Source organism: Marmota flaviventris, chromosome 4, assembly GCF_047511675.1.
Source record: "Marmota flaviventris isolate mMarFla1 chromosome 4, mMarFla1.hap1, whole genome shotgun sequence".
In the NCBI taxonomy this organism is placed as follows: Eukaryota; Metazoa; Chordata; class Mammalia; order Rodentia; family Sciuridae; genus Marmota; species Marmota flaviventris.
This window is the reverse complement of record NC_092501.1, coordinates 138,780,692-138,804,105: the sequence shown is the minus strand read 5'-3', so window position 1 is coordinate 138,804,105 and position 23,414 is coordinate 138,780,692. Positions and strand designations below refer to the sequence as shown.

The window sequence follows — 23,414 nt, the reverse complement described above, 5'->3', positions numbered from 1 at the left end:
AAATATCGTTCTCATTAGGTGCCCCTCCTTGCTCCATATGAAACTCAGTGTTATATATTACTCATTCAAATATGAAGGGCAGAAATACACTGCACAGTCCTAACCAAATCCATAGCTACACCAAACAACACTGAACACTTCGGATGCCCTTATTTTACAATGATATAATTAATTAGCATTTATTAACAAAACAAATTATGCAAATGTTTAACTAACACCCACTTAGAAATCCAAGGCCTATGTTAGCAGCCTGAGTGAACACTGTAAACATATCAAAATGCTAATAAAATATGTTACTTCTCTAAAAAATTTCATCCTGGAGCTCTGGTTTGCTGTAATTTGCCTTAAAGTTGACAAACTTTGCAAGCCAGTTTGATACCTTGATTATCCCTACAATCTGACAGAGTTATGGTTTCGTTCATTTCACTTATATTCAATTTGCAATGAGCTTTCCATGACTTACAAGAGAAAAAATTTTAAGTTAAGGATTCAATCAAAAACATCCAAAGAGAATTTTAACTATGGTTGCTAAAATAATAGCATAGTCTTATGAATTGTAGTAATAAATATTTTTAAGAGTGCCTACTGTGTACTGGTCCTGTTAGCCTTGCTAAAGCCACAATGAAACTCAGCTCTCATTCTGGAACTTCATGCCTTAACAAAGACAGAAAACTTATCTAGTTTCTGGGGACTAAAATTAAGAGCTGCAAAAATTAAAAAAAGAAAATGAGATCTACACATCCACATATTTGGAGCCAGTCCTGGCCCTTCCTGCCAGCTGTACCCTTAGTACAATATATATACATTTCCAAGCCAATCAAAAAAAGGTGATAATTCTTCAGTATATTGGGACCTAGCACATTAGCTGCCTGTCGACACAGGAGAGACATTTACAGAAAAACAAAGGTAAGAAAAATTCTTGTCATTGATACTATTCACAGAAGACTTCCAGCTCTCCTGTCTTCTTTAGTGTACCTGGCAGAGGCTACCCTGCCCTCAGGCTAGGATTTCTCTACAATTCCGCAGTATCTCAGCATTTCAAATGTGTATGAGAACTGTACGGCCCACGAAGCTTTAAAAATAAAACAGGAGACCAGCTCCATCTCTGTGTCTACAGTGCATAAGGATGAAAATGAACAAAATTGCAACCTCTTACTGCTCTTTTGGCATTAATCATGACTTACCATCCTGAGTGGGTGAGTGTCTAATTAACCACTCATCAATCTCAAAGTTTTAAAAGCGCTGTCATTCCCCTCGGGCTGGAGATCTTCTGCCTACTTTCTGCTATTTGCAAGGCAGGAAATCTGTGTCTTGATGGAACTCACAGGAAGGGAAAGAAACTCCATGCTGCTTCTTTTTGGCCAAGCCACCTCCATCTGTCTACCTCCTCCATCTGCTCCCTTTGATCCACCCTGGGTGTGATTACTCCTTTGGCCTCTGTTCTACCCACAGCTCCTGAGGTCCAAGAATTTCAGTTCACACACCTCTAGCCAAATGTTTTTCTTGCTTCATAATATTTTTGGAGACATAGTTGCCCTAAGAATTCTTCCAATTATAACAAACTCCTGTCACTCTAACAATTTTTACACAAGCTGGGCTCTTATTAGGAGCTCTTCAGGGTCTAGTATTGCTGCCCTCCCTTGTGTTGATGTAGTAATGTATTTTGGGGTACAAATGTATGGATTTTTCTGCAGCTGTGTCTTGATGGGTCATGTGCTACAAGAGAAGACTTCTTGATTTTTCTGGCTAACACAAGTATTATTACTCAGAACTTTATATGTCTACATGATTTCATATTAATAGTACTGGCTCATTCCCATAACACATCTGAAAGACATTTTTTAAAAGTGTAGACTTTGATGGAAAAGTCCATAACTTATTCTAAGCATTTTGGATCATATTCAGCAGTGAGTAGATAAGGATTTACCACCCGCATGTTTGAGATTCAAAGCTTGACCCAGTAAACCATATATGTCACCCTGTGAACAGAATTGCACAGTCTTTGTTCCTGAAATTTTGATTTTAAAATATGTTATAGAATTTTTATTCTTGGTTTAAAATTCAGTCTTTCATTAACATTTTAGAGATTAAATTCTAAGTAAAGTACAACAAAGCTACTGGAGGTAATGAGTGAGTCTAGAAAGATTGTAGGATTAAAGGACAATATATGAAAAATACATTCTATGAATAGACAACTAGAAATTGAAATGATAAAAGGTGGTACTATTTACAACATAATCAAGAAATTCCTAGGTACTATCAAGTATGTATATGTAATATCCGTATGCTGAAAACCAGAAATAACTGGTGGAAAAAGCAGAGACCTAAACAGATAGACATATATTGTTTTTAGAACAGAAGAGTAAATATTAAGGTACCAGTTCTTTCCAAACTAATATACAGATTCATCACAATTCAAATCAAAACCCCAATGAGATTTTTAAAATAGATACTGACAAGCTATTTTTAACATTTATGTGGAAATGCAGAGGAACTAGAATAGCCAAAATATCCTGGCAAGGTAAACAAAAGTTAGAGGACTCACTATTGAATCCCAAGACTTATTTAAAGCTAAATAATCAAGGCAATGTCAAATTGATGAAAGGATAGACACATAAATAAGTAGAGCAGATCTCAGCTGCTAGAAACACATACATATATGGTCAAAGCAAAGAGCATTGTCTAGTCAACATGGAACTGAAACAATTGAGTATTTTGGATATTAATATGCAAAAAAATGAATCTTGATTCACACTTTGCATATTAACCAACTCAGAATGGATCATGTATAAATACAAAAGTTATTAAATATATAAAAGAAAATGTAGGAAAAATAATCATGACCTTATGTTAAGCAAAGACTTTAAAAACATAAAATAATAGATAAATTAGACTTTAGCAAAATTGGAAATGTTCATTGTATGAAGGATACTGCTAAGATATTAAAAAGACGAGAAATGGATCAGCAGAAAATAGTTTTAAAACATATATGTATATATACACTATATATATAGTATATATAATAGTTTAAAATATATATACATATATATCTCCCCCAGGGATTGAACCCAGGGGTGCTCAACCACTAAACCACATCCCCAGCCCCTTTTATTTTTTATTTTGAGATAGAGTCTTGTTAAGTTGCTTATCTCCTTGCTAAGTTGCTGAGGCTGTCTTTGAACTTGGGATCACCTCCAGAGTAGATGGGATTACTGGCATGTGCCATCATGCCCAGAAAACATTTTAAAACATATATGACAAAGGATTTGTATCTAGGACAAAAATCTATCAAGTCAACAATAGAAAACAAACAATACAATTAAAAATGGGCAAAAGTTTTTAAAATTATTTTACAAAGAAGATAGATGTCAAATAAGTACATGAAAATATATTCAATATTATTAGTCATTATGAAAATGTAAAATACATATGTAATGCAAATTAAAATCAATGCAATAATATTAGAAGTCTGTAAGAAAGTCTAAAAACAAAACAAAAACTGGCAATAATGAAGTATAGCACAATTATAACTCTCATGTATTGTTGGTGGAAATATAGAAGAGTAGGGTAACTTTGGAAATATTTACTGGCTTCTTAAGTTAAAAACAGATTTGTCATATGGTCCCCATAGTTTCATTCCTAAGATTTTATTCAAAAGAAATGAAAACTTATGCTCACTCAAAAACTTGAATATGAATGTTCAGAATGCCTTTATAATCATCCCAAACCAGCATATACCCAAATATACTTCAACTGGTGAATAGATAAACAAACTGTGGTATATCCATACACTCAGAAATGAAACAGAATGAACAACTAAAAAAACATAACAACATGAGTGAATCTTAAATGCGTTACACCAAGGGAAAGAAGACAGGCTAAAAAGGCTACATACTGTTTTAATTTCCTTTGTATGATACTCTGGTAAAGGGAAAGCTATAGGCAGAAAAAAATAAATCAGTAGTTGCCAAGATTGGAAGTAGGGGTAGAAGTTGACAATTAGAACCAGGGTACTGGGGGGTGATGGAGCTATTCTATGTCTACACAGTGGTGGTGGTTTTATATGACTGTAGGCATTTGTCAAAACTAAAAAAAAAAATGTGCACTAAAAATAGTGAATTTACTTTATATATACACCATACTTTAATTTAAGGAAAACACTCCATGTATGTATGATGTAAAATACACTCTACTGCCATATATAATTAAAAAGAACAAATAAAAAATAAATTTAAGAAAAACATTAAAAATTTCAATGAGAAAAAGGTAATGTAATATAACTTAAAAAATAAAACTTTTCTTTCTTTTTCTTTTTTTTTTCAGTGCCAACTAGCAATTAACATGCTCAGCGAACAATAAGAGGAAACACTGAGGATGAGGTACTGCCTGAACAGTACTGAGTGAAATGAATGCTTCTGAAGAGGAATATGCTCCTGCATGGCGGGTTCCTTTAACAAGAAGACAGAAAAAAAACACTTTTCCAATTCATTACCTTTAAAGAATCACAACCAAATCATCCATTCAACTCTCAAACTCTCAAAAATAGCATTTTGTGTTTATTTGTTTTCTAGTTCAAATAGCCTGTTCCTGTTCCTGTTCCAATTTATGAAGAGTTCTTAGCTCTTCTACCTGACCAGATTGTTATCTTGAACTTGAGCAAACTTACAGTATTGCTTTCTTGAACATTCAAAGATATTTTTAAATACAAATCTATTTTCTTTTCACATAGGAACCATGAAGTGACTGACTTGTGATCACAAAAATATTTATGTCAGAAGATTTAGCAATCCTAAAAATAAGATGATTTTACATACTTCTAATGTGCGTTGGTTTCTCCTAATGTTGACAAGCTTTGGTCATCATTATTTCCCCCTCACACTACCATCTTTTGTATGCTAATGCAGAATGTACTAGAAAGAACCCTGCACTGAAGGTCACTGATATTGGATTTAAGGTCCTTTCCAACTTGTAACAAGCTATACAACCTTAGTGAAATAACTTATTGCTCAATAACTAATACTCACCTCCAACTCTGACCTTTCTCCAGTGCCTTCATTAGGAAATTTCAGAGTCTTACACACAAAGATCTCCTCTTATGCAGAATATAGATTATACTGAATGCTTTAGTACCTAAACAGTAAAGTTACTTATTTGTTCATGTATTCATACCTCACTTATTTCACTAGGTTTCTCCAATTCCACTATAAAGTGTTTAAGAGGAGAGAATTATTCACACATACATCTTTGTCTCCTATAGCATCTATCACACTGCAAAATCTTCAATATGCTGGTTTGCTGATGATATAATTATTTGGCTTTAGATTTTCTAATTTAATATAGTCAAGTGTGACAAACTCATGGAGGTTTCTAGAGCCTTTCCTGACTACTCATGCTACGGCCACCCCTATCATTTCCTCCCACTAACTCATCTATGTCTTCCAACTTATGCTTGTATCCTCATCCTATTTTACTTTTCGGGGGGTGGTGGTACTGGGGATTGAATTTAGGTGTACTCTCCCAGTGAGCCACATCCCTAGCCCTATTTTGTATTTTGTTTAGAGACAGGATCTCACTAATGTAGTGCCTCGCTAAATTGCTGAAGCTGGCTTTGAACTTGCAATCTTCCCGTCTTAGCCTTGAGAGCCATTGGGTTTACAGGTGTGCGCCACTATGCCTGGCCCTATTTTACTTTTAATAGCATTTAACACATTCTGAAATAACCTTTCCCCTTCTTTCTCTCTTCTCTTCCTTTTTCCTAATCCAGTGTCTCCGGTTTCCTACCAGAATTTAAGTTCCATGAAAACATGAGTTGATCATGCTCACTGTAATATACTCAGAAACTTGATCTTGTCCAAAACATAATAGGGATAATAGGTACATAATACATATTTACTGAATTGTTAAACTTGTTCCTCAATTTAGTGATACCTACTGGAGGCTGACCAATAGAAAGAAAGAAAACTACTTCACATGATTTACCTGCAAAGAGGTTCTACAAGGTCCTTTTCAAGAAAATCATGATCATTCTTGACACCCACAATGTTGATGGGAAATTGTGAATCTGAGGGAGAAAAAGGGAGAGACAAAGAGGTTCATGCGCCTTGTTTTATCTGAATGGGTACCAACATATTCGGGTCACTAAGGTCTGTACAAGCCACAAAATTTAATAGCAGTTAGGATCAATTACCACTGTTGGTGTTGTTTAATATAGCAGATAATTTTTATCACAGTGAATGCTTTTGAGAGTACAATATAAATGTGAAATATGAGAATAATCAAGTGTTTGACCTTGGGTAGAATTAAATACTAAGTGCCTACATTTTTATAGCTTATCCTTATTATAGACATCCTGAGGCCAATTAGGGCTTGGAGGAGAGCTTTTATACTCTCACCAGCCTCCTAAAGTGTAGGTCACTGACTTCTGTCCTAATGATTTCATGGAATGCTTAGTATGGCAGATTTTCTTTTTTCCTTCAAAAAGGACATTTCCCAAAATACCCAAAGTTCAATGGACTCAAATGTTTTCTTTTGTAGCAAAACCTTGAGTCACTGTGAAGTGCAAGTAAAATGCTTAAACAATTGATTATATCCAAAGAGAAGGAAAATTTTCAATAATATGATTTTTCTCCAACAGACAATCCATGCCAGCTTTGAAGGTCATGATAATCTTCCGAAACATGGAATTTATTTTAATCAACTTATTGATGTAGGTAAAAATCAGGAGATGATTGGGCATAGAGATCATCATCAATTTTAACAATGTTGGTTTATTCTTTTTCATCTTATATTCTGTACTGCCTATACCTTGTCAGTCATGATAAATATATGGTATCTAAATCTCAGTGTGCACTGGAAACAGAAACAATTTCTCTTCTGTCAAAATAATAATAATAATAATAATAATAATAATAATAATAATAATGTGGTGTTTGAATTCCAGATGGTCCCAGAATGAAGACTTGTCTCATTCTATCAGCAAGTGTGTTGTAGTAAGGAGTAGACACTGACCCCAGTGGTCCTGCTTTGAGTTCTGATTACTTCTTAGCTATGAAACTGGGGGCAAGATACTTACCTTTCTTTGGGCCTCTGTTTCCTCATCTATAAAATGGTGATGATGATAATTATAAATCCACCTCATGGCATTGTTGTGAATATTAACACATAATATAAGTAATGTGCTCTGAAGAATACTTGACACATAGCTTTATAGAATTACTTGGTCTTGTTTCATTTAGTCTATACAAGTGTCATAAACCAAATCAGAGAGGCACATGTAACTTAGGAGCTAAGCTATCTTTACCTCTTAGATATTTATAGAATCTTTAACATTTAAATCTCATTGTATTTTAAGTTTATAAGAGATTGTACATTATAGAAAATATGCTCATTAAGGATCAAGGATTTTAGTTCTGACAGCTCCTCTTTGGAAATGCCATTTAAGCTCAACCTTAAGCTTCTCATTCCTCATTAGTAAACTGGTGAAAATGGGAGTGAGGGAGAATTGCACAAACCATTTAAACCTTAGAAGATTGTTCCTTGTCTAAAAGGTGACAATTCTATGAAAACTTACCAGAGATCCTAGACCACAAACACATGCAGAAATAAGCTCTCCTTTATCTTTTAAGAATTTAAGTGAGAGAAGTAAAATGCTCTGTTTTTAATATAAAACTGAGCTTCCAGATGAAGGGATAAAGTTGCCTCTAAGTAAAAATTAATTTTGTTGATTATTTTCATTCTACACAAATTTCATGCCATCAGGAGAGAAGTCAGCAATGTTTAGTGTGCTGGGTATCCTCTGGGTAGTCCTGCAGACCTACCCTCCATTTCTGTTTCTCTGTGCCCTGCTTTGTGCCCTATTGGGATGTATGACATCCCAGGGGACCCATGGCCTCTGGCTTCCTTTCATGTTTGATCAGTGGAAGCCCTGACTGGAGTCTGAAAGAGGAGCCTGAGGTCAGGATAGTTATCCTCTGGTTCTTGACAATGAAGGCTGCCCAGGGCCAGCTGTGTGCTCCCAGGAGTCTCTTCTAGTCTCCTCTCCCCTGGGCTCTGGCACCATTCCTTTCCTGCTTTGGGTTTGGTATGACAGCTCTGTTGCACTGCTCCTCATGGATTCCATATCCTGTCCACACCTTTGTAATGAATCCATTAGCAATAATCCTTTGCAGATGAGCTCGACTATGCCATCTGTTCATTGCTTGGTTCCTTACAAATACACTTCAAATAAGGACCATTCAAGAAGAAGTTAAAAGCTGTGGTTATTTTTTTATATATGTAGAGGTGAACAGAAATAAAAGAAATTACAAACCAACTAATTCTGAGACTTCTCTAAGAAGTTTTAACAACCGATTTATTGCAGTTTTAAGAAAATGAGCATAGCAGAGAAAAAGCTAGGGAAAAAGTACAGAAAAGCTGCTGATGGCAAAACACTGGAAGGAAAACAGATGTGGGGGTTTCTGGTAAAGAGATGAGCATTGTAGTGGGAAGCAGAAAGAAACTGGGCTTGGGAAGAGATTCTCATTTCTAAGTTGGTATCAGGAAAAGCCTTGAGCATTGCAAAAGCTGAGGGGACAAGAAAGCAAAGCAAAACAGTAAAAGACCTGGAAAATAAAACGATCCATGTGGTTCATTTTGAATTTTATTCTCTTTGTAAAGAACAAAGAGAAGGGCTGAACATACCTTCGTATAACTGTGCATATTGTGGGAACCCAGCAGCCCGCAGCCAGTCACATGCTTCCTTTGCCTCAATTTCTGAAAAATATGAGAAAAAGAAAATTGTGAGTTCAACAGGCACACCCCAGCACTCTGTCTCCTTCATTGAGAGGATGCTAGTGAGCTTTGTGCAAGTTGTTACAAGGCAAAATTGTTCTCCGGTAAGTCTGTATAAGTTGCCCCATCCCAAAATGGGCGTAAAATGAGCAGACAACATAAAGGACCTTGTTATATAAAGTTATCTTCACTGCAGATCCATAAGTATGGAGGTAATAACAAAACCACAGAAGACAGAACATAAAGGTTGAGTTTCAGGCAGGCAAAAATATCTTATTATACACCAGGGAACCAGGGGAGTAGGTAGGAGGAAGGAAGACTTCTTTATAATCCTCTTTTTAATGGCTTTGTTTGAGTTTCCAAAATAAGGTTAAGGGTATTTATTCAACATTCCTTTATTCTTTCACTCTTGGAATAATGAAAGACCACAACTGGGTAGTCTATGAAAATGTATTTTTCTTATGAAGGGAGGTATTACAAAAATCCAAGGTATTATTATTCCTTTAATTTCACTGATGGCTTTAATTCCCAATGCATTTTAACAAGATGTTCATTCATCAAGCACATTGGAATGATTTCAAGCTCAGAGTGCGTGCGGCATGGAAAAGAAAATGGAGACTTGAGTTTGATGGGGCTACTAGAATCTCTGGGGGCCAAGCCCAAAGTGTTATATCCTTCAGGCAACCATTGAAGGGTCACCCAAAGGACCACCAGACCACCTGCCTGGGAAAGCTGTGGTGTGAGATGGGAGGAGTCCAGTGTGTGAATCAGGTCACTGTTCGACCTTATGAATCCTGGATCACTTCCCAGCCATAACTCTGTTAGATAAACATGACTCTGAGGGAAAAGAAATTCATCTGTCAAAAGTCCAGTTTCTCCAAACAAAATCAAACAGCTGATTGTAACAGGTCTCTACCAAGGAGCTTCCTCTGCTGTTGGGATGGGCCCACCTCAGGTCAGTGCATTTCCATTTACTGTGATGTTTGGTTTCCCCAGAGCCAAAGCTGGAGAGTCCAGGGCCTTCTTAGGACCACTGTGCAGAATCCATCTGCACTAACATTGGCCACGGGCTTGAGACTGTACGTCTATGTTGAAAGCTCAGTATCTGTATGGTATAATGTTTGATATGACAAAGACATTTGGTATATATGTTAGGAAAATAGACCAAAGTCCAGTTCTTACTCTCCAAAACAAAGAGCAAAAGTTATATCTCTGACCCACTGATCTGGTTAGACCTAGATTGAAATTTGTCAGTAAATCAGGGAAGCAGAGCCTTTGGTGATTCCTGCCCCAAAGAGCTTGTTCCTTTGGCATTCCTTAATCTGTTGTCACCCCGGGAACTGACAATTTCTAAATTTGAGTTCTATCCCTGATGTGTGACCAGCACAGATCTATCATGTTCTCATTCCTGCCACATACATGTTTCAGAGGATACCAAGTTAGAAATAAAAGCTTTGGAAAATATTTTTACTAAGAGGAGAGTCTCTGTTTCACAAAGGCTGTTCAAATCAGAGCTTTGGCTACATAATGCTGCACTGGCTAACCTGTGCTTTCCCTGTGGACGGTGCACAGGGCAATTCATGTATTGCCTGCAGGTTCTATTCAGTACTCGTTTGAGAATCCTTATGTGAAGGCTTTTACTCTGATAATCACAGACTATTTCACAGTAACTAGAAAAGGCACCTTCTATTTGTTACACTTAGAAAATGTAGTGAGTCTCTACTAAGTCATAGATAAATTGATGCCCTATAAATTTTCAAGCTTGAGATTTGCTTTCCGCTTCAATATGATACAGTGGGTAATAATGAGAAAATATCTAATTTCTAGACATGCTTTAAATTTGGTTATGTGACAGCAAACTTTAGAGAGAAGCACAGAATTTTGTATTTTCTATTTAAATTACATCAATACTTTGTCTTTTTCTATTTAATTATCACTTTTACTATGATCAAAATGTAGTGTTAAACAAGAGAATTTGAGAGAGCCAGGCCATGAAGAACAAATGGAGGGGACCCAGAAGATAGGGGCTATACAACACAGAAGCTCAAAGGAGATCAGAAAGTGAGAACAGGAATCAGTATGCACTCCACCAGGCTGGGGATGGGAGGGATGACAAGGTGGAGAGAAATGGACAGCCAGGGGTCTTTCTAGAAAAACTTTTGGAGCTCAAAACTCTGGTTGGGCAGTGGGATGGGGCTGAGGCTAGATCGGGAGAGGCAGGAGTTTTTCAATTTAAAATGAAATGATAATTTCATTTCATTTTTCCCCCAAACAAAAGCAACATTGATAATGAATTGAAATCTTAAAATCTTATTCATATACAAATATGAATAACTAAATCTTCACCAGAACCTAGATAAATCAATTGCTCAATGGGCTTGTTTTTTGTTTGTTTTTTAAATGGGTAGGCATTTATTTTTTAGGTCTGAAAATCAAATGGCAACAGAGTAACTCTAAAACACTCCCCCACACTTGAGCTCCTTGAGCCATTGCTCCCACACTTAATTACCGTCTTTTTACGAAGTGTCCCTCAAACACATGCCATCTTTCCCATTCCCTTATAAGACCCAACTATATGCTACCTTCCAAAGACATCTTGTCTTAGTTGAAGGCAAAACAAATCTTATTTACTGGTCAGTGACGAAACAAACAAACAAAATTACCTGGCACAATTAACCACTCTCAAATTTGATTTTGTATATGAAATTGAGTTGGAGGCTCTTGCAATTTCTATTGATACACTACAGTCCCTACTAGCACCTATCAGCCAAACACTAATGTTTTCCCCAGGCCTGTTATAGTGGCCCATACAGAAAAATTAAAAAGGAATCATATTGCCAGTGTCATCATTTCACAAAGATTTACCTAATGAGATTTAAATGACATTTGAGGAGAAAAGTATAAAAATCTTTTTTTAATGTGCTCTTGTTAGCCAGCATCATATTACATAAAAGCACTAAGAGCTATTAAAATCACATTTTAACAATTTAATTTGTTTTCCATTTAACCATTACCTGCCCTGTAGTAGCTCCGGGGTTACAAGGCAGAGCATCAACTCATTGAAACTTTCTTGCTGAAAACCTGAGTTATGGAGTGGAACTAGAGAATGCCACTGGACAGAGGAGCCTGCAGATCTCTATGAATGTTACTGTGCTATAGTAGTTCTCCCTTATACATGGGAATATGGCCTAAGACTTCCAGTGAATGCCAGAAACCCTATATCAAACATGGCATATACTATGCTTTTTGATCTAATAACTGAGATGCCAACTAAGCAACTAACAGGCAGGTAGCTTATATAGCATGGTTATACTTGGACAAGAGGCCAATTCATATCCCAAGTGGGACAGAACGAGATGGTATAGGACAGTAAGAGATTTCATCATGCTGCCAGGATAGTGTACAATTTTAAACAAATGAATTGTTTATTTATGGCACTTTCCATTTAACATTTTCTAACTGAGGTTGACTCTGAGTAACTAAAATTGTGGAAAGTGAAATTGTGGGTAAGGAGAGGGGACAATTGTACTTTGCTGGGGAAAATGCTATTCATTTGGCTGGTTATTATGACAGCATTTCAACAGAAGTTTTGTAATTAGTCATTCCATTTTGGTTTATAGTAGGTATCTGTTTTTGCCTGCTCAACATTCTTCCCTGCTTCTCCTGATAATAGAACCTCTCTATGTGAGGAACATCTTTTGTATGGTTTAAGAGGGGGTGAGAGCTCTTGCCCCCCACCACATACTTGATCTTATAACCACTACCCACCTGAGAATGTCCTGCTTCTCTAAGCAGCATCTCTCTGCCTTTAGTCTATGAAGATTAAGGAGCTTTGGGACCTTAGGTCAACAGTCATTTGGGAATGAAATCAACTGGTTGAAAGGGGGAACACACAGCTTTTCACTTGGTGGCTTGATCTGCACAAAAACCAAGCAATCCTTTTCATTTGGTTTACTCACAAATTCAGTAGGTGGTTTGGTGCTAGGCACAATTTCCTGCCACCTGTCTGCCATTCCACTTGAGGCAAAGTCACTGTTTTGCCTCAGTTACTTTTAACTAAACCTAGGAGCAAATTTGCTGTATTCAATTTAAATTCTTATCTGATTGACAACCAGTTGATTAGAATAAAATGTGAACCTGATTGACAGCAGTTGCTCAGAAAATGACATTACCTTTATTCAAAGACAGACCTGGTAAGGGAGGCTAACTCACTAGAGCCTGAGGGAGGGGACATTCCTATGGGCATGAGAACAAAGCCACTACGGAAACATACCCGGGCCAATGATATGTTTTTACAAAGCATTATCATGTTTCTTAATTATACATGTTCAATTTTAAAAGCTTAAAAAGAAAATTCTGAAAGTCACAATAAAAGGAAAAAATCAACTCTTGTCCCATTACTAACACATAATTTGATGTATGTTGTCAAAGTGGTAATATGGTAATAATATCTTAGGTTGACTGCTTTTTTTTTACATAATTATACATCGTGAATATTTTCCCATACAATGACATTGTTTATAAAAAAAAAGAAAATTTACTTTGTTTTGGGAATGATGCTTATTTTTTAAATATTTGATTTTTGAATAACGCCAAATTGTATTTTACTGCTGGGAGGATGTAACATGAAGGGAGCCAAGAAAAAATACTTCAGCAAGACCTTCTCAGTGCAGAAGGCTGAGATTTATACCCTGTTTCTTTAAAGAATTCTTTAAAGAATTGTTAATTTAGTGATTTTGGATATGAACAGTTGAATGCACAGAGCTCAGGAGGACCTCAGTCAAGTAAGGAATTATATTGAGCACAGAAAATTTGCAGGCCAGGTTTGCAAGCTGTGTCTCAAGTTACAATCTCATTGTATTTTTAAACTGGTGCTTCTGGCATGCTTCAGAACAGTGTGTTCTCCTAGCTGAGCATTTTAAGTACATTTTGGTTTATATTATTCTCTGCATAGCAAATACATTCTTCCACAGATAACCCAAAGGTATTGGGTATTCTAAATGACCAAAAATTCAACTCAGGACCAAATTAAAATTTATTATCATAAGACATTTAGTTGGCTAGAAGGAGTCTGCTTTACTGTGTAAGTTTATGCAAGCACATACAGGCATATGTTGTTTTTACAAATCTTGAATTTTCAAGGACAAACCGACTCCAATTTAAGTAGGTCTTTTTCTTAAATGTTCATTAAAAGTACTCAAGAGAAGTGGGACTTGGGGAGGGGAGACAGCATGATCTTCATGTGATTTAGAAAAGTAGGCTTGGGAAGGGTGTTTGTTTTTTCATTTGAGCAGGTTAACTTGGTGGGCACCCTATTCCTGAAAGATAACAGGTATGAGCATTGCAGGGTGACTCAGCCACCACAAGATGTCTGCAGTGGATGCAATTACCACTATTAAAGTATATCAAAGGTATTAAAATTTCAACAGGTTCATGGTTGTTGGTTTACAATAATTCATATGGATAAGTTAGCTTCATTATTAATGTTCTCCTTAAGGCAATGAAACCTTTGTCTTCAGAGGGAATTTCTCAGGAGAAGTCCCTGTTTATTGGAGATATATTTCTTTGGCCATACCTAGGCCAGTTTTGTGCAGTCAACGCCAGGGTATCCATCCTATCTATGTAAGGCTACGAATGGTGCAGTCATTACTATTACACAGAACCTTACACTACGATCCTTCTTCCCAGTTTCATAACCTTAATTACAGGTATAGGGTAGAGCATCGGCCTTTTCACAGTAACAGACTTTGATTCCATGGCCTGATGTCAGAATATGTTTTTAAATTTTTTTTTGCATTTTTTGAATTAGATATCTTTTGTTTTGATGTGTAAAAGGCCTGAGTAAGTTTTAAATGTATGCTAAGTATAATTTTTTTCCTAACATGCATAGCATATCTTTTCCATTCTATTCTAAGTTCCTAAAAGGAGCTAAAATGCAGGCTATTTAGAATAAATTTAATATTATCAACTACTGAATATTCAGAACATTGAGCCAACTTATAAACAGCCATCTTATTTCTCCATAATTTAAAGCATTGTTTTTCTTGATGCATAACAGAATATCTTATTGTCAGCAAGCATATAACCATAGGAAGAAGAAATCTGGAAGGGACATATATGCATATTTCACGATGACACACAATTGTATTCAGTCAAGACAGAGATGCATGGTGGGGAATGTATACTTTTCTCTCCAAAGCAAGAGTCATAGACACACTAAGACGTAATATACTTTCAACAATTCTTAACATTACTCTTACTTCTCAGGCCTTCAGATATCTTCTATGAGTTGGACTCATAGCAAATCTAATCACTTAAAATAATTTCTATTAGAGTGAAAGAGGAGAAAGCTAACTCTGAGAAGTAGGCTTTTTCCTAGTCACTCAGTGATTGTTTTAATCATTCTTTTTCAGCCTGGTTGGGAAAATTATCTGTGTGTGGGTGTATGAAATATATTGTATAATGTAGGGTGTGGATCATATATATGTAAATATAGAAATAAAGTATCTTATATACATTGAATATATTATAAATTAATTATTACATTTATAATTTTAAAATGTGTTTTTTTCTTAAACATGTTTTTTTTCTTATGTGTTTCCAATGATCCCCTACTCTTTGTAGTACCCATATGACTCACAGCTCTCCTCTGACTGGGAGGCAAATAATTCTCACCCCACTGATACCAGGCTTGGCCACAGGACCCACTTTTCCCAATGAAATGTGAACATAAGTAATTTCTGCTAATTTCAAGGGCCAACTCCTACTTGAGCCAGCCTCTTGTCCCTTTATCACGAAGCTAGCATGTCTTAGGTTGAGGCTATTCCTTGAGCTTGATGACACAGGGAAAGAACCACAGCAGGTGAGCTTCTGAAATAGAATGTGAACAAGAAATAGACTTCCATCATTTTATGCCGCCACAATGTGGGGATGGGGTCTGCAGAGGGGCATGATCTCGGGCAAACCAATTTAACACAGCTGCCAGCTATTCATTCCATAGGTGAAGCATATGGAAGACACTATGTGCTTTTATTTAAACTTGAAACTACTGGAACATGTCTGTCAGTGTGGCATGGATGAAAATAATCTCAGTATTTAATTTCTGCCTGGAATTATGCTTCCTTGCCTACATACATGGCTTATACAAATTCAGAAAATATTGTAAACAACCCTTTCACACTCATCTCTTACATGCACCCACATTTGTACCACAGAAACTAAAAAGTCCAGTTGCAATTGAATAGGAAACTCCTCGGGAATATAAACGTTAATTTCCACACCTATATTCCTAATAGTACTTAAAAAGAAAAAATAATTACAATCCCCCCACTCCAATCAATATCAAATAAAAAGAAAATATACACTCTTGCAGCCAAATAGTTTCTGACCAGATTGTTTTGACTCAAGTTTTCCATGAGGCAGAGTAGTTCTTTATTCTCCCCTTTCATTTGGGACAGATTGTTCCCATCAGGCGCTTGTGGTATTTCTCAGTGAGGCTGCATGCATACACAAGCGCATGAGCATCCCAAGCTTTTGGAAGTTGTGGAGCCTCTGCCTACCACGAACTCCCAAGAGGTTCTCAACTGAAATGCAAGGCTGGGGACCAGAGAAGTGATTCAGATAATTAGAAAGGACCAGAATTTGTAAGGGTTGACCAAAGTGCCTCCATGTTGGCCTAACAAGACAATAATCTCTAGTAACTCTTATTGAGACAAGAGCATTAGAGTCTGCAAATGCTCTCAGTCTAATTCATCTTCTCTGGCTTCTTTTGGAAAGGTGAAGAATAAGCCTTCAGTGTGGCTGGCTTGAGATTGGCTCTCACCTTTTATCATGTTGATTTCTTGCCTGGGGAAAAGCAATTGCCTTGAACAAACTCTACCACTACTAGGAAGTCAGGTTTCTTTGACTTCTGGGAGGCATTCTTCCATTCTACATTGCTTTAAGACTTTTATTTTTTTAAATGTTAAAAAAAAAATTATGAATGGTTTTGGGGACTGAAACCCCTCTGTGACTCCTTCCAAACATACCTGAATGTCTGTAATTGAAGAAGGTTATCTGATCTTTGATTTGCTTAGCTCAATTCTTATAGTTCTGGATACTCTAAATACACCAGAAACTTCCATGATATCAGGGATAACCTTGCCATGTAGGCAAAAAGAAGGAACACAGAATCTGTTAGGATAAAGTGACTCCAAGAATCCTGCAAGCGCCTTCAATTCTTTCTCTTCTCCTAGGGTTGGCATGGCAAGATCGGACTTGACTAGAGCTCCTGAAGAGGATTTGCATTGGATTTCTTTGTGATCATCATACCTAATCAATCAAAACTATTTTTTTTTGCTTAATTAAATACAGGGAAATATTTGTACAACACAGGAACACTTTCATTATCTGACTATATATAAAAACCTTATATGTTTATGTGTTTTATTTCTTGGTACTGGTTCAAATTGCAAATGAAAAATTTACTGGGAATTTTTCAACATGTCTTTGCCAGTTTTCTGGAATGCTTTCTAGGTGTCTGCTGAATGAAGATGGCATTGGCTCTGTGAATGATTTTCTAAACGCATACCACCTCCCAGAAAAAAAAGGGTCATATTCAAGAAATCAAGTTGTTTTCAGGTTTTCAACTACTGATTTATTTTTCTCCCTATTTTTTAAGGCCAAAGAGATTGCTAAGCTTAGAGGCTTGCTCACTTGAGTAATAGAATGTTTATTTTGCAATCTGTTAGTAGATAGTAACATTATATATTCCTCACAGAAATAAATAAATAAATAAAAATGAGTTCAAGTAGTTCAAAGAGCTCAAGCTAATGGTGGTGAGGAATTCAAGCTCTCCACTGAAGAGGCAGGAAACTGTTAGACCCTTTTTTCCAACAGACATGATGATTCATTCATGACTTGTGTTTTTTTGGGATTAATCATATGGCATATGATATTAATGTCAACTGAGGTATCCCATGCAACAAATGTACAGCATTAATTCCAGAATATATAAAGAACTCAAAAAACTCAACAACCCCCCCCCCCCCCCAAAAAAAATTGCCCAATCAATAAATGGGCTAAGGAACTGAACAGGCACTTCACAGAAGAAGAAATATAATCAATCAATAAATATATGAAAAAATGGTCAACATCTCTAGCAATTAGAAAAATTTAAATCTAAAATTTCATCTCACTCCAGTCAGAATGGCAATTGTCAAGAATACAAGCAGTAATAAATGTTGGCAAAGATGTGAGGAAAAATGTACCCTCATACATCGCTGGTGGGACTGCAAATTTTTGCAACCATTGTGAAAAGTGGTATGGCAATTCCTTAGAAAACTTGGAATGGAACCAACATTTGACCAGCTATCGCACTCCTCAGTTTATACCCAAAGGACTTAAAATCAGTATACTACAAAGACACAGCCATATCAATGTTTATACCAGCTCAATTCACAATAGCCAAACTATGGAACCAATCTAGATGCCCTTCAACAGATGAATGGATAAAGAAAGTCTGATATATATAAAGAATGGAATATTACTCAGCCTTAAAGAAGAATGAAATTATGGCATTTGCTGGTAAATGAATGGAGCTGGAGAATATCAGCTACATGGAAATAAGCCAATCCTGAAAAACCAAAGGCTGAATGTTTTCTCTGATATGCAGATGCTAATTTACTATGGGCAGGGGGCTAGGAAAAAATAGAGGTACTTTGGATTAGGCAGAGGAAAGTAAAGGGAAGGGAGTACGGGGATAGGAAGGAGAGTAGAATGAATTGGACATTATTACCCTATGTACATATATGATTACATGACTGATGTGATTCTACATCATGTACAACCAGAAGAATGAGAAGTTATACTCCATTTATGTATGATGTGTCAAAATACATTCTACTGTCATGTATAACTAATTGGAACAAATAATGTTTTAAAAAGCTAAGCTATAAAATGTTTTAAAAGTTTATAATACATTAGAAGTTCAATTTGTATGGTATATAACTCTGAATTCTCAGGAATTCTTTAGGCCTTAAAAATCATTACTCCCAAATCTTAATTGGGCTGCTTCAAAAAGAGTTTTTTTTTTTTTCTTTTTGGTATCAGGAACTGAACCCAGGAACATGTGAAAACTGAGCCATATCCCCAGCCTTTTTTTATTTTTTAGAGACAGGGTCTCACTAAGTTGCTTAGAGCCATGCTAAGTTGCTGAGGCTGGCTTTGAACTTGCAATCTTCCTGCCTCAGTCATTGGGATTACAAGTATGTGCCACTCTGCCCAGCTTGGTCCTCTTCAAATTTTAAGTTGAGAACAAAGTAGAAAATAGCAGGTGTATATTTCATGTAAATATGCAACTATTTCTAATTGGAGGTATAATATGAATATAATTTAATTCTCTTGTTTTGGGAGACATAACAAATTTACTAATGTAGTTTTGGCTGGTCTTGGCTAATATGCTTATGCAAATACTCACTGAATTCAGGTATAAAAGGAAGTATAACAGGATAATTTTCCCTAAGAACAGACTTGAGAAGAAAGTGACTTGACATTCCTCCTTCAATGAAATCTAATAGAGGAGTAGCAAAATCTATACTTGAGATTCACTTATGCAGACATATTGTAACCAAGGCTTAAGTATACTCATAAGACGAGAGAACAAAAATTGAACCAGCAATTTGAAAGTATCAATTTTTTTTTCCCTTCTTTTCTTTCTTTTGCGGTGCTGAGGACTAAATCCAGGGTCTCCACATGTGAGGAAAGTGCTATATCATTAAACCACATCCTGAACCCACCAAAGATTCTTCCTTTACTGAAGTACCAGCAATTGGGCACTACTGCAACATTTTGGTGATGTTAATTACAGGATGACACTAAATCCAGGGTAGTGTGCAGGCTTCAAATCTGTTGGATCCAACTCCAGGCCACCCAGCAAGGGATAGCACTAGGTTTTAGCTGCATTCAAATAAGGCAATGTGACAAACAAGAAGGCTATCAAGTAAAGACAATACACTTATTTTCTAAAATCAAATATATAGTTGGCTCTTTGTAAGGGCCAACATACCAGACTTGCAGGTGTCAGTTCCACATCTGCAGAGTCAACCAATGTCAGATAAAAAAAATACTCATAAAACTAAATTTGTCTATATTGAACATGTGTAGATATTTTTTCTTGTCATTATCCCCCAAATAACACAGTACAACAACTATTTACATAACATTTGCATTGCATTAGGTGTTACATGTCATTAAATGATGATTTAAAGGGTATAGGAGAATGTTTTTAGATTATGTGCAAATATTGACCCATTTTCTATAAGGGACTTGAACATTCATAGATCTAAGTGTTTGCGGAAGTGTATCTTGGAATAAGTCCCTTTATGATACCAAGGGAGGATTGTGATTTAGGTTTTCTGATTTTGAGTAAAAAGATAAACTAAAGAAAAAAGAAAAAAAGGAAAGGGGATAATCCCCATGAAGATGAACTTTTAGTTGGCATACATATAGTCTCTCATACTCTTATTATGAAGATGTGTGTACATTTATACTATCTACTTTATAATAATCTTTAAATAGATTTGTAATCTGCTTTTTCACTTGACAATACCAACAGATGTCCTTTCAAACATTTTAGATGACTGAGTAAATTCCTACTGCCATTACTTTTAAAAACATCTTTTTTTTTTTTTTTAATCAATCAAGGGTTCTATAATCATGGGCTCAAAATAATCCAGTTCTCCGGAGGCTTTCATTCTAAACAAAGAATTTCTTCAGAATGTGCATCCTGGTGAATGTATTTCAGGGACTACTTCTGAGTTGACATTTCTCATGTTATTTTACATTCTGGATTAAAATGCATCTCATATGGTTTTGATTTATATTCTCAGCAAACTTCAAAAAGGAAATTCCAAGTAGAAGTTTATTCATACACAGAACTATGTTTAAATGATGCTACAGGGATGTCTTAAACTAACATAAATCAGGAAGTTCAAAGTCAAGGTTAGATCTTGGACCATGTTCCCACTTCTTCCTTTTTGGACCTCTTAGGTATTTAAAGAGTGGAGATTTTATGTAACAGCTGTTTTACTTGTCTTTGACCTCCTGCATATGTATTTAGTCAATTTCAAAGATACAGTACACTTTATGCAACAAACTGGTACTTCCTGATTGCTGAAGTTCCAAGGTTGCACTTGGAAAACAAAACAAACACACTGACCAGATAAAGAAAAACTCTACACATTGTTTTAATGACTGGATGAATATTTGTAGTCTATATGACTACTCAAATCATTTAAATAATCAAAAGCACAATGTAACCCAAATTTATAAATACCAGTAAATTTGTCAAAAGCACAACTTAAGACAATTTCATTTTTTATGCAAAGTTAATATTATTGTTACAAAGAGGATTTTTAGAAATTTTATTTATTTTTTTATATTTTGGTACTGGGGATTTAACCTAGGGGCACCTGATGACTGAGCTATATCCCAGCTGTACCCCCTTTAAAAAATTTTTTCTTGAGACATGATCTTGCTAAACTGCTTAGGGCCTTGCTAAGTTGCTGAGGCTGGCCCAAAGGGGTGTTTTAAATGGAGAAGTATTCTAATTTCATTTTGCTCTTAACAAGTGGCATATCTAGTACTTAAATAAAACTCTAGTCATTTCTCTTATTGAATACAAATACTTGGTTTTACATATTAACTTTTTAAAGAGAAGCTGTCAGTTTATCTAGAAAATGTTTCTGTATTTGAGGGCATAATAAGTACACTATTTGGATACAAGAAAAGCAACACAGAATGAAGTGATTACAAGCAAGGGCCAAGTCCAAATTCTGGCTCTACCTCTCATTTATCTTTGCGAGGTTAGGTAGGTTACCTTCAACAGGCCTGTTTCCTCATCTATTAAGTGGGACTAAACAATAGTACCTATCTCAGAGAGTTGTCATGAGAATTAAATGATCACCTCACTGTAATGCAATTAAACACGCACCTGGAGCTCCTATGCTACTCCTACTATGGTAAAGGTGCTTATTCTTATTTTTCTGTAACAGAAAATAGTGGTTCTCCTGATCTCTGATACTTCCCACTCAGTTCTTCTTCATTTGACCTTTATATGTAGAGGAATTTGTCTAATTATTTATTCAAGAGACATCTGTTTGGTGCCCCTGATGTGAAACCCTGCTGTTACACACTGTGGGAGAATGCAAGGCCATGGGCAGCCAGGTCCTGCCCTGTAGGTCTCTTAGTTGAACAAGAAAAACAAAGGTCTAGGCTTTACTAGCTCCCCAGAGAAGGACAATGTCCCCTATAGTTGGTAGCAAGAGGGGGCATTTTTAATAAGGTGAGCAGCAACAACCTGGCAGATGATGAAAGATTTGAGCTAATTGGTTAGCCAAATGTTTTGCTGTAGACAACTCTTTTCTGCCCACTGTTTTGGACCTGGACTCTTGAGAACCTTGTGCCTTCCTGGCAGTAGATTCTTTAGCTCTTGCATCTGCCTGCAGGACAACCTTGGGGCTCTGAGTACCCATCAACCTGCATCCAGATTCTTCTTATGACAAATATGTAACAGGCAATTCATTTTCTACAGAACATTTTGTTATACTCTTTCTGTTAAATGATGCTCTACAATGAAGCAAGCCATGCTTCACACCATGCAATGCTATTTAACACAATGCCGTGAGAGTCATAAATGAAATGTGATACTTTGAAGGTGGCAATAAGGGCCTTATCCTAAAAGGCTGTTACTTTTGGGATATGAACACTAGGCTGAGGAAGATTGTTTTGTGATTATCGTATACGATATGCTCACCAGTTAATAAGTAAAATATTAGCCATCCTGTGCCTGATATGTGGAGATGCCAAGGTCAAAGATGTGTTAAAACATAACTAAACATAGCAGAACCTTGGGAAAGAAATTTGTATCAGACATGTGGATTTCATTAAGGAAAATGTTTTCAAAAGGTTATTTTTCCACATTATGAGAAAAAAAAAAAAAAAAAACCTGAACAGATAAGTTAACTGTGAGTGAAGGATATGGGCTTCCTATGGATTAGTGACTGGGAGAAGTTGGGGGTTTAATGTGGAGCCCAAGGTCACTGACCTCAAGAGATCATGAATCTTCCAGGTAAGCTTTCTGCCAAGGTCACTCTCATTATTAAAAACATCCTAGGTGTGTATTCAGGGATCTGCTTCGTGGGAAAGGAATTGGAAAATTCATTTAAATATTTCAAATCACTTACATTTAAAAGCAAAGACTGCTCTTCTGCTTAAAATGATTGTAATTAATGTCAATGACTGCTCAAATTATACCTAATGCTAAACAGAAAATTTAGTCCTCTTTGAACCTTTTGTTTTCCCAAAATAAAGAAAAATAAAATATTGATACATAATTTTTAAAAAACAGATGAAATCTGTATTGCTCAAGCTAGTGCATGATGTAAGTGTTCTTAAGTTGAGATTTTTGTGTGGAATTCAGGGCCCAGGGAGCCCTTTGTACACAAACATTGCTGAATGCGAGCTTTTTTTCTACTTGAGGTTATTTAGCTTTCATCAAGTGGTATGCTTATCCTACCTCCAACATATTAAATATTTAGCCCAAGAAAGAAAACTTCATAAACCTTGGAGGCTTAAAAGAGTGCCAGTTTTGTCCTACTATGTTCCCT

At 36.1% G+C, this 23,414-nt stretch overlaps 1 protein-coding gene across 5 annotated transcripts in view; it reads right to left on the bottom strand.

The window, feature by feature from the left end:
• Positions 1-23,414, bottom strand: part of Stard13 (StAR related lipid transfer domain containing 13) — a 483,007-nt gene that overhangs the window by 48,483 nt on the left and 411,110 nt on the right. For all 5 annotated transcript variants that reach the window (XM_071611546.1, XM_071611545.1, XM_071611547.1 and 2 more), the window contains 2 exons: positions 8,680-8,751; positions 5,980-6,061 (listed from right to left, as the gene is read on the bottom strand). In XM_071611546.1, coding sequence (XP_071467647.1) covers positions 5,980-6,061; positions 8,680-8,751 — 154 coding nt within the window. The remainder of the gene's footprint in view (positions 1-5,979; positions 6,062-8,679; positions 8,752-23,414) is intronic.